The 12,447-nt window shown below is 49.6% G+C and overlaps 1 protein-coding gene across 2 annotated transcripts in view; it reads right to left on the bottom strand.

Annotated features, from left to right (window-relative positions):
* LARS2 (leucyl-tRNA synthetase 2, mitochondrial) overlaps positions 1-12,447 on the bottom strand; it is a 141,619-nt gene that overhangs the window by 12,805 nt on the left and 116,367 nt on the right. For both annotated transcript variants that reach the window (XM_034658171.1, XM_002912754.4), the window contains 4 exons: positions 11,073-11,255; positions 9,805-9,974; positions 7,907-7,984; positions 4,810-4,921 (listed from right to left, as the gene is read on the bottom strand). In XM_034658171.1, the coding sequence (XP_034514062.1) occupies positions 4,810-4,921; positions 7,907-7,984; positions 9,805-9,974; positions 11,073-11,255 (543 nt within the window). The remainder of the gene's footprint in view (positions 1-4,809; positions 4,922-7,906; positions 7,985-9,804; positions 9,975-11,072; positions 11,256-12,447) is intronic.

Below are 12,447 nucleotides of genomic sequence, written 5' to 3'. Positions count from 1 at the left end.
CTCCTGAGCTCTGGGACAGGCAGGAAGGAGTCACGTCTCCATCCTCTCCCGAGGGCACCTGCCCCACACTGACTTCATGACCAGAGTGCCACGCCAGGTGCGTGGGACTCCTCACTTGACTCTGTCATGGACCCTGCGGCTCATTCAGAGGGCATCACACGTACACAAGTGGAGAGCCAGGAGACAAAGGCTTCCCCCACTGCTTCCTCGAATTAAAAAAAAAAAATTGGCTGCTATGAATTTGTAAAGCTCGAGGACAGACCTTCACTAGACCGCCCTCCCCAGTTCTCCCACAAATGCCCAGAACACAGCCTGGCACCTAATACGTGCTCAATAAAACTAAGTAAAACTTAGTAAAACTAAGATGCAATCTCTACCGACTCACTGCGCTACGGCTCACAAAAGCTGTGTGCGGTGTGTAGGAAAAATCATGGCGCAAGGTTTGGAATGGGCTAGCTTCTATCACGACGCTTTAGCGTGTGTCCTGTGGGGAGCCTGTCATACACCTGAAGGATAGACTGGCGGGGCCATGTCATGGTGCATACTTGTACCCTAAGACCCGCCAGGGAGGGACAGGGCCCTGGGGAGAGGAGATCCTCTCTGCCCACCCACATCACAACTGAAGGGGGATGCAAGGCGTTGGGGGGCGTTTCTGCAAATCCCACTGACATCAGTCCTGCATGGGAGAAAGGAAATGAGGGAGGAAGACAGATAATGCGGGACAAAAAAGGAAGATAAAAGGAAGTGACGCGCATATTCTAGGATAAGAGTACGTTTATTACAAATTAGATTGGTTTGTTTTAGAGCACAGGGAGACGAGGAGAGGATGAACAGCAAGCCACTGAAAAGACTTAATGGGGTTGCCCATGCTAAATGAAGGAGTCATGTTTCCTTCCCACTGAGAGAACAGATGGCTGCGCGATAGAATACGGCATTAGCGTGGCAGGGCCTGATACCAACCCCCTTTAGGGCACCCTGTCTCTTCAACGAAGAATGGGTAAATGTCTCATCCTCCTGTGTCTGTTCTAAAGCACTACAGAGGACCAAGAAACCCGATGCAATTCACTGGGTGGCATGAGCGACACACTCATTTCCAAGCCTGACCATGCACACTGAGAAAAACAGGTCTTCCTTAGGAAAATAATGGCCAAATTCTAAATAAAACACTAGCAGATAGAATTTGACAGTATACTCAAAGTCCGCTTCACCATGGTCAAGATGAATCTGTGCCAGAGAGACATTAGGCGGTCAATTAACTGGGCAAGAGTGATACCAACAGGGCAAAGGGGGAAGTTAAAAGCAGATGATACAAACACCTCAACAACTGAAGAATGGATGTTAAACAAAATATAGCTCCCATTCCTAATATGAGTTCTGGAAAACAAGGACAGAGCTGCTTCCTTAACATTATAGGGAATATCTGGGTGCCTGGGAGGCTCAGTCACTTAAGGACCTGATTCTTGATTTCAGCTCAGGGCATGATCTCAGGGTCGTGAGATCGAGCCCTGCATCAGGTTCTATGCTCAGTGGGAAGTCTGCTTGAGATTCTCTCTCCCTCTCCCTCTGTCCTTCTCCTACCCTGCTCACACTCCCTAAAAACTTAAAAAAAAAAAACAGAAACATTATAGGGAATATCTATCCTAAACCAACAGCCAACATCAAAACCAACAGGGAAGTATTAGTTCCCCTTCAATCCGGAAGTGAGACAGGACAGCCTGGACCAGCCCCTCGAACATTCCATAGGGTTTTCTGAGAAGTTTAATACACGGGACATACATAGACGCCAAACCATAACTGTTAGAAAGGAAACACTTATCCTTAGGTGCTGATCACAGAATCCTAGCGCATCTAAGAGGATTTTACCTCTTACCCAAAGTAGGAGATATTTGTAGGGGATCTGGGTAAGAGAATAAGTATACAAATAAATTATAAAAAAAAAAATACTTGGGAATAATCTTAAGAAATGCGTAGGACTTCCACGAAGAAAACGACAAAACTTGACTCAGCATAAGGGAAGTCTTGAAGAGAGAGAGAGATGGGGCGTCTGGATGGGTCAGTTGGTGTGTGCAACTCTTGGTCTCGGGGTTGTGAGTTCGGGCCCCACACTGGATGTAGACATTACTTAAAAATAAAATCTTTTTTTTAAAAGTATTTATTTATTTATTTTAGAGGGTGGGGACAGGAGCACGAGCAGGAGTGGCAGAGGGAGGGGGAGAGAGAATCTCAAGCAGACTCCACGCTGAATGAGGAGGCTGACACGGGGCTCAATCTCACGACCCTGAGATCATGACCTGGGCCGAAATCAAGTCCGATGCTTAACCAACTGCACCACCCAGGCGCCCCCCAAATAAAACCTTAAAAAAAAAAAAGGGAGAGACAGACCCCATGGAGGTCTGGAAGGGGTAAAGATGTAAGGCCTTCCCAAAGTAATTTTAGGTTTACCCACATTTCCATCAAAATCTCAAGAATTTTAATAATAAAATTACACCAGAGTTCTACTGAGGAGAATAAGCAGGTGAGAAGCACCCACATAGTTATGAAAAAAAAAAAATGAAGGGAGGCTAGCCCTCCAGATGTTAAAACTATGTTGAAAAATCTGATAATTAAATCAGCAAAACACAACACACACTTCAAAAAACAGACCCTGGAGTGGAAACGGGGATAATTTTTCAGGAAAATAGTCGGGCAACAGAGATTTAGAGTGTTAAAATCATTCCTATCTTTTCCACTTCCAGGGCATCATCTGAAGTGGAAACTCAGATCTCTGCCCAGAACTGTCCCTGGCGGATTATGGAAGCAAATGCTAGACACGTCACTGGAATAGTTACCAAACTCATGCCTGGGGGCAATTGATGTAGTGATTAAAAACGTGTACAAGTTTAAAAAAAAAAATCAAAATGTTTACACGTGTATCTTGTTTTTAAACTAGAAACACTCACAGACGAATTTTTTTTTTTTTTTTTTTGCAAACCCTAAAGAAACTAATCGGAGTCCCATGTAAAGCAAAGATGGCCAAACTGTTGCTCTGCATTCTGACCGTCTTGAGTTGGTCCCGACAGGCCACACTGGGCTTCTGACACTGAGGCCAAGGCCGGGGGGCCTGAGCTCCTCTGAGACATATCCACTTGCTCTGGCCCCATAAGGTGCGTGGCCCTGACGTTCGTTCTCACAGCAGCGAAGGCGTGAGCGTATCCCTCAGGATTTCAGTGGGCCCAGGTTGGGTTATTCCAGCACGTGGGGTAGGATTATCACCAAGGGATTCCAAAGTCCTTGCAAAACCCCTGGAATCATGACGGATGCTCGTCTGTGCATCTTTACCAATGAGCCAGAGAATTTTTGGAAGTGGATTTGAGGATGGGCATCACAAGCCTTCATAGTTCGTTATCTCTTCTGAGCAAGCATTACGCATTTAGGAATGTGTTCTGAGGAGTTCGTATGTGAACAAAAAATTGGCTATTCAGCTTTTTTTTTTTTTAAGATTTTATTTATTTATTTGACACAGAGAGAGAGACAGCCAGCGAGAGAGGGAACACAAGCAGGGGGAATGGGAGAGGGAGAAGCAGACTCCTAGCAGAGGAGCCCGATGTGGGGCTCGATCCCAGAACACCGGGATCACGCCCTGAGCCAAAGGCAGATGCTTAACAACTGCGCCACCCAGGCGCCCCTCAACTTTTAAAACAATGATGTAGCGTTAGAAATGGTCTACGTGTCCAGAAAGAGGAAATGGGAAGACACGATAAGCCTCACGCCAACTGAAAAAGCAGCTCCACGTTAAAACTAACAAAATAAAGAGATGACAAAAAGGAAAAGAAAGAATTAACTACTGAAGACAGCTTAGGGTAAAGGAAGTTCAAATTATTTCTTAAAAGGAGAGGATGTAGGTATTTCTAGTGACGGCCTTTTAGAACGACCAAAGGGCCCTGAAAATGCTCTCACGAGACTGCCCTCTGAGAGAAAAAGCACATGAAGTCTTGCCTTAGGCTTTCTTCTGACAGCCAGGTCTTAACAGTGGAGGGACACAGCCCCCCGCCTGCCTGTGCATCAGAATCACCCAGAAGCTGGTTAAAAACTCTCCAGTTACGGGTGCCTGGGTGGCTCAGTCGGTGAAGCGGCTGCCTTCAGCTCAGGTCACGATCCCCGGGTCCTGGGATCGAGCTCCACATTGGGCTCCTTGCTCAGCAGGGACCTTGCTTTTCCCTCTCCCTCTGCCCCTTCCCCCTGCTCAGGCTCACGCTCTCTCTCAAATAAACAAAATCTTTAAAAAAAAAAAAGAAAGGACAAAAAACATGCTCCAGTCACACCCCCAGCTCCAGAACTGGGACCTCCAAGGGGCAGGTGGGGTGGAAGCTTCCACATTTAGCCCACGTGAGCCTCAGGCAGTGGGGGTCACTTCGGTGCCCAGTTTAGAAGAGACCGAATGAGTTTTAGATGTGCAATGTGATGCCAGGCGCCCTTTTCTCCATCTGTAAAGTAGGACTAAACCTGAGTGTCCACCTTGGAAAGAGAACGTGGGGTCATGGCACACGGAGAGCGGGAGGCTGGGTCAGGAGAAAGAACGGCCCGCAGTGCTGTCCATATTCCCAGCGGTCTGGGCGCAGCGCGCCAAAGCGGAGAAGGGTCTTCCCCTTCGGCAGGGGTGACCACGCAGAAGTACCACCGTCCTGACTACAGGACAGGGAGGTCCCCGGTACAGATGCCAAACGCCGGACCCCACGCCTGAGGACATCTGAGCCCCACGTCGTGTTCGACGAGAGGCTCGGGCGCATGCTGGTTAGCAGTCATGGGTCCGACGAGGACGCCCCCACCTACCTGCCCAGAGCTCCGAGGTGATGTGAGGGGCCATCGGGGCTGCCATCACCATCAGGGCACACAGCGCGTCCTCAAACTCGGGGCTGTGGAGAACCACTCTCTGTGAAGCTTGCTGAGGAACCGAAAAGAACAGTGGAAGAATACTGAGACGATCGAAGGGCAAGGAAGGCCACTCATGTCTCTGGAGTCCAGAGACACACGCAGCCAGGCAGAAACCCCCCTTCCCATCCACGGTTGCTCTGGACACAGACCTCGCCCCGTTTAACCACAGTATTAAACGCACCGCAGCAGTAGTCACGACACGCACACCGTCCTTCACGGAGCACGTGCCCTGCCCTTGGTCTGAGGCCGACTCACGTGGTTCCCGCAAGTGCCCTCGGACGGTGGAGTTCTTACCCCACCTGATGGATGGAGCCGCTAAGGGCCACGAAAGGGGAGTCATGTGCCCCCAGAGACGTGGTTGACCAAGTGACGTGGCCCCCATGAGAATCCAGCTTTGCCTTAAACCAGAGTTAAACTCCTGGCCGCTCTGCGAGGTTTCCCGTGCGCTGCGGGCCCGGTGAGACATGCAGAGACTTGCTCACAGGCTTTGCAACGTGGACCGCCCAGTGCAGGGGTCCTTCTGCCCCCTCGGGGACCTCAGGGGTCCTCCTTCTATTACACAGCTGTGCAGGTTATGGTAACACCCAGTTTCTTCCTGCGGTGCAGCTAGTCTCATAATGCAGCCACACCCATTTAATTTATGGGGTACCTACTTGTGGCTAGACTTCGGGGATAAATGTCCAGAAGAGCACAGTTTCTGCCCTCAGGGAGTTGACAGCCAAGGGGGGAGAAAAGTGACAAATGAGTTGAGGGTGTCACAGGATTCCACGGGGTGTGGGTGGGGAGGGAGGGTGGTCAGCAAAGCAGGGAGTGAGCTTGCAAGTATAGACCAAAGACAGCCCGGAGGGAGGTGGGTTGTGGGAAGAACAACGGAACCGAGTTTCCCAGAGGCTGGTGGTTCTCAGGGCAGGCACCCTGGGGAAGTCATGATAAAAACCAGCCTAATGTGATGGCATCATTCAGTCTGTTTTTAAAACTCGGACAAAAACAATTTTGGCTTAATTTTATGGTATATTTGTTAAAATTAAAAGTAGGAAGCCCACACAAGGTATTCTGCTAGGTTAAGAGAGGCCAAAATTATTATCCATTTTTTAAAAAGCATGCAAAACTTTGCAAAACTGCCTAAGAGATTTGAATATAACTCCATGGGAGAGGATACAGAGAGAATCTACCAGAAGGGCTGCAGACAGAACTAGCTATTGGGGAGAAGAAATTTCATTTTCAATTTCATTTTTCTACAACATTTGCCATTTTTTTTTCCTGATTAAAAAAACACACACACATGGGGTGCCTGGGTGGCTCAGTCAGTTAAGCATCTGCCTTCAACTCAGGTCATGATCCCAGGGTCCCCGGATAAAGCCCTGCCTTGGGCTCCCTGCTCAGCGGGGAGTCTGCTTCTCCCTCTGCCTCTGCCTGTCCCTCCCCCGCTTGTGCTCTCTCTCTCTCTCTGACAAATAAATAAAATCTTAAAAAAGAAAAAAAAACACCCACACACACTCAGCAAAGAAAATCTGGGAAACATAAAATCACTCATAATTGTACCACCCAGAAAAAAACTGATGTATTTTATTCCAGTCTCCAAAAATGCAAAAATATGTGAATATACACATCAGTCCACATACCCTTTTGCTCGACTGGGATTTTTATCCTGTGAGCACTTCGGTATTGTGTGTTTATGTGACGTTATGTCATGAACAGTTTCCGATACTAAGGATTCCTAGAAGACACGATGTGAAGGCTGGTGGCACATTTCCTCCCTATTGATATGACAGACATCATTTCACAATTCCCCATTGGGGACAGCTGGAGTTCTATGTCTCTGTGATTGTAAGTCACCTGCCAATGGCTGGCCCTGAGTCAAAGGATCTAAACAATCACAGGGCTACCGGCTTCAAAGCCAAAGTTCTTCCTGGCTTCCTGGTTACATCAACCAGGGCCACTGCTGGGGTGTGACACTGTCTGTCTTTGTCATAGGATGGACTTTATGTCAAAAAGTCTCTACAAATTTTATAGGTTAAAAAAATAGCATCATGTTTTTAATTCGTGTTTCACGATAATTAGTAAGGCAAATACTTTTTCCTGCCAAGTTTACAGATGATTTCCATCCCATTTTCTGTGGGTGATTTTCTTTTCACATCCTATGACCACCTTTAGGCTAGGTATTTCCATATTCATATGTAAGGAGCTCTTCACATATCAAGGGTGTTAAGCCTCATATCTGACTTATTTGTTATAAAATATTTTCCCCAGTTTTTACCTACTTTGTAACATGGCAGGTTTTAATAAACTAAAAATGGCAAGTTTTATGTAGTCAAACCTGTAACTTTCTTCCACTGTTCTTGAAGTTTGGGGAGAGCTTCATTATAAAAGGTGGTAATAGCTTTAACGTCCTTGTTGTTGTTGTCTGTTGACCAAACAGCTAACCACTTGCCTAAACTCCATTTGTTGACAGATCTTTCCCCTGGCAAGAAAAATTCTAATCACATGTAGCAAGAAGAGGAGTCTATGCTAAAAGGCTGACTTTGGTTTTCTGTGAGCACGAGTCCAATCTGTCCAGGTTAAAGGAGTGTAACATGGTAGTAATGCCAAGGGGGTATCAGATCAATCAGGAAAGCAGGCAGAGGAAGCAGGAAGAAAAGAGCAGAGCCGGAAGAGAAGAGGGCTTGGGTCTGGTGCTGGTTTGTCACTAATCAACCAGACATGCCATCGAAACTCTTTGGGTGTCTATGGCCACATCTGCAACATATGGGGGTGAGGGAGGGAAGGGAGGGAGTGGGGTTTGGACCAGACAATCTTTAAGAAACTTCCAGCTATAAAACTAGGTTGTGACTATGGAAAAAATGCTTCTTTAAGGTAACAGAGCCACACCAAGGAGGTGACAACACAGTCCTGCTCTCTGTCCACGACGCAGGACCCTGCAGGCCACCTCACAATGTGGCCGGAAGCCGCCCGCCCTCCTCAGCTACCGGCAAATGAGGACAGGAGGGCCACTTACCAGGAGGGCACTGCTGAGTCCCATCAGCTGAGAAATCACAGCATTCAGTGAGAAGTCCTCTGTGAAATGGGCGGTCACCTATTGATAAAGGTTGAATTATTCTCTTTCTTCCAAAGCCCTTTAAGCTTTCCACAAAAAAAAACAACGCGACGCAACAACAAAGCACATGAATTATCCAAAAAAAAAAAAAAAAGTGAATTAAATGAATGTAATCAAAGATATTTATACATGCATTCACTATCTTGAATAATCACGATAACATTTCATTCGCACAAAGATTTTCAAAATCAGGGTCAACGGTGTTTCCACAACGCTTCCTGCTTCCCCACATCTGGGACCGTGTTGGTTCTCCCAGTGGGGACACTAAACACTGCTCACTGCCCAGACAGGAGGCAGGACCCGTGGACGAGCAAACATCAAAACAAGTCAACAGGAGATGGGGTACAGGATGTCACTTCTCTGTGGCTCCGTGACTTATTCACAACGAAGGTTATTTGTATGTGGGATAAGGTGAGTTTTGCATTTTCAAATATGGCGTCGACAAATGAACACATATATGACTTGTCAGCGTCTTCCTGTTCGTGTGCTATTCAATTTCCACCACGGCCAAGAACACAGAAAAACAACACATCTAAAGAAGTCGAGAGTTTCCAGCTTGTTGAAATACCCCAATTCTATGATCTGACAGAAGTGAAGAAAGTGCCAAGTAGAGAGAGAAAGCACGTGGCATGAAAACAATCATTCAGGCATCACTCACATCACAGAATTCAACTGCGTGAGCTCGGTGTTTCTACACTAGAGAACAGGGGATGGGAATATTCCCTAAAGACGTGTCACCGAACGAGACCCTGCTGGCTGGACCCAGGGCCTCATGAAAACCCTGTTTATTCGATGTCATCAGTTACCAGAATCCAGAAAAGTGACCGTGGCTGACTTTATAAGTTCAAATCAGCAATTCTAAAAAATAAAAATTAAATTAAAAAATTCAGCCTAAGGAGTATGGGGGGTTCTGGTACCCACTAAAAATGGCTTTGGATCTCCTAAATGCCTTCTTTCAAAGACCTATGATATTTTTTTCACAAAGTGCTTAAAAAGGCAAATGTCATGGTACAATGTCCGACTTCTAGAGAAGAAATTTATCGGGATTTGTTATCAATGATGAATCTTTTAAAATGAGTCAGGGGCACCTGGCTGGCTCAGCTGGTGGAGCTTGCGACTCTTGATCTCGGGGGCATGAGTTCGAGCCCCACGTTGGGTGTGGAGATTACTTAAAAATAAAATCTTTAAAAAAAGAAAAAAAATGATTGAGACAATAAAATCTTCTCTATGAAAGTAACATGAACACATGATTTATTTGCAAAAGGTAACCCACAATAACCCACACAGATGCTGCGTAACATCGTAACTGGGTGGGGAAGTCCTCGCTATGTCGGGTATCCAGAACTTGGATTCTAGGCTCTGAACCTCATCTCTTTCCCGTCTGTAAAATGAGGAGACCAAAGAGCAGTCTCCTCACGCCCCTTTCAAATCGCCACTTCTGTTTCCGTTCATCTCCCATGTGGAGTGTCGGCAGCGTGGTCCTGCATTTGGTTCTCTGCCTGTGTGTGAAGTGTGGAGCTGCGGGAAGGGAGTGGCCTCCCGAGATCTGGGAGGGACCCGTGGTGGACACTGTTGGAGGAAGCCCTTTCCTGAGAGCATGTCTTTCCATTAGAGAATGTGGACTGTTGCCCCAGCTCGGTGAGATACTCGACACGGTGAGAGCAACCTGTCAAGACCAAGGGGGCCGCCACAGCGAGGAAGGAGGAAGGCCCACAGCGGCCTGCCCCCAGGCACGGTGGCCCACCCAGACCAGCGTGCTCCATCACAGAATTAACCAGCATCCCCGGAAAGCTCCTAACCTCAGAGATGACCGAGTTCTTGTACTCCCAGAGCTTTCTGCTCTCGGCTCTCTCGTCGTCACTCAGCAGCTGGGGCCGGGGAGCCGTCCCAGAAGCCCTGGCCTCGATGAAGCGGGTCACCAAGGCCCACAGCCGCTGTTGCCACCGCAGCACCCCGGGGAGGGCGTCAGCTGGGTTTCATGTCAGGAGACGAGAGAGAGAAAGAGAGACACGTGAATGACTGATGGGGTTCTCCCCAAGCCCCAAGAGGCACGTGTGTGTCCAGGAGCTCAGCGCAGCACGGACTCTGTCTCATCCCAGAGCCCCGGGTATTCGGAGCATGGGACCTCAGGGCTGCTCAGAGTGCCGCCCACCAACCACCCCAGCCCACAATGAGCTCAGAAGCCTGGGCAGGAAGGGCCTCCGTGCCCAGCTGCCCTGAGGAAGAAAGCCTGCTGCCGCAAAGGCGTCCCTCAAAGACCCCTATGCCCACTCGTGGGCCCTCTGTACGTCCCCAGGGATTCCAACGCAGCCGGTTCTGGGACCGGCCTCCGGGACACACTTATCATGGGCAAGGGCACGCTGCGTGAGCGGTGATCCCGGGCATCTGGCTGCTCCTGCCCGAAGCAACCCCAGGGGTACACGGCAGGGAGGAAAACCGAATGACCACGGGACAATGTATTCTAGGGCAGCGAGCTACCCAACAAGGTTTCACATCACGCCTTTTCAGATCTAACCAACTCTGCAGAGACCAATCTCCTAAGGGGGCTCCGGAGGCTGCTGTGGGTGATGGAGGGGGTCACAGGGAACATCGGGAGAAGGCCCCAGGCAGGGTTTTCTGGGCAGGGAAGGGGTGACAACCCTGCCCTAGAACAAGCCTCTCAGGGTAGACAAGAGGGGACTGGCCTCTGTGGACCACAGAGGAGCCCCAGGGTGGCAGGGATGGCAGTCTGGCTCCCCGGGGAATGTTCTCAGGCGGGTCTTTGTAGAACCGGCGTCAGCACACCACACACTTGCCAAAGGCAGGTGCCTGGGGCCCCCCGGACGCTGCGTCAGCAGGTCTGGGGTGAGGACTGGGAATCCACCATTGGTCCCCAGCTCCCCCTTTCCATCTGGGAACCCCAGGCTGAGAATGGCATAGGACATTGGACAAACCGCTACTCCCTTCATGGACCTGATTCCTAGAACCCTTACTACTGTCTTCAGCCCGGACGTTTCCCTCCCCGAACCCCTCCGGCGTCCGAGGCAGATCACAGAGGCGGCGGGCCGGGGAGAGGAAGGGGCCTTACTCTTCACGTCCCACAGGATGTCCTTCTCAGGGGGGGCGGCGAAAAGGATGTAAAGCCGGATGGTGTCGATGCCGTACTGCTGGACGACCTCCTCGGGGTCCACCCCGTTGTGTTTGGACTTGCTCATCTTCTCCCACGTCACCTCCAACTTCTCCTTCGTTTCCGCGTGAACGGGAACAGCACCTGTGCACCGCAGTAACACACGGGGACGGACGGTGTGGCTCGGGGCCGGTTCTCTAAAAGCTCGTTCAATAAGCAAGAGCAATTCAGAGTGTCCACGTGAAGGATCCTACGAATTTGCTCAACACGCCTCTTTCTCTACTGTATACCACAGGAAATGGTTTCGTTTTGAAACGAGTGAGGCCCACCCCCCACCACAAATCTTCCCTTCTGGAATATACGGCCCGGTTGTGACGGCCCGTGCCAGCTTGCCTCCACCACAAAGTAGGACAAAGCTATTCCCTGCTTTATAAAAGTAAATGACGTTTATACAAAAGAGAGAGTAAGAACGGTGTAACAAAGCTTTGCACATTTTGCTGTTTTCTTAATGGATTCGCGGTCTCCTCTGGAAGCCGGTAGCTGACCAGTCAGGGTCTCAGAGCAGCAAAGCCCCCTGAGAGGTCACTCCAGTCACCACAACGTGGTCACAACGGCCTGTTCTTTGGAAGTGGCTCCTCCCCACCCCCACATCACTGGTCCCGAGGATGCTGACAGAGAAGGCCTTCCGTGGCTTGGTTGGGATGAGGTGACCCTGTGGCCGAGCCCCAGTGGCTGGGACAAGGAACGACATCTGGCAAGGTGAAGGTCCTTCTCAGGCCCCGGAACTAAGAGACAGAAACTCTTGCTGCAATGTTGCCAGGCACTGGAACCGTAAAGTCCTAAGGAGATGGGGCCAAACACGGCATCGTGGCTCCCCAAGGTCACCTTGTAACCAGAAGTTAGGGAAGAGCAGAAGCCAAGCCTGGCGGAGGAAGGAGAACAGGGCAGAAGAACAGAGGGGAGGAGGAAGAGGAACCAGAGGCTACCGAAGGAGAGAGGAGAAAGTTCTAGGACTGGCATCTGTGTGGCGCCCAGTGGCTGTGGGTGTGCTGTGAGGCCTGGCCTGAGCGCCGGCAGCCGGCTTGGGGTGACATCTCTATAGCCAGTGCCCAACGTGCCTTTGGGTGCGTTCTCTTCCTTCCAGCCACACAGTCCCGGACTCCAGCAGCAACCAAGCTCCCAAGGGACTGGTGTGTGTACCTAAGAGCTAATTCCATACTTCAGCAGAAGCACACCCATGAAGGAGATGGAAGTCTGCCCTTGCTGATCCAAGTATTCTCTCCCAGGGGGCAATTCTGTGTGGGAAGGGAAAAGATGTTCACAACACGTCTGGCCC

The sequence above is a fragment of the Ailuropoda melanoleuca genome, chromosome 4 (genome assembly GCF_002007445.2).
Source record: "Ailuropoda melanoleuca isolate Jingjing chromosome 4, ASM200744v2, whole genome shotgun sequence".
Lineage (NCBI taxonomy): Eukaryota > Metazoa > Chordata > Mammalia > Carnivora > Ursidae > Ailuropoda > Ailuropoda melanoleuca.
This window is presented reverse-complemented; position numbering and strand designations above follow the sequence as displayed.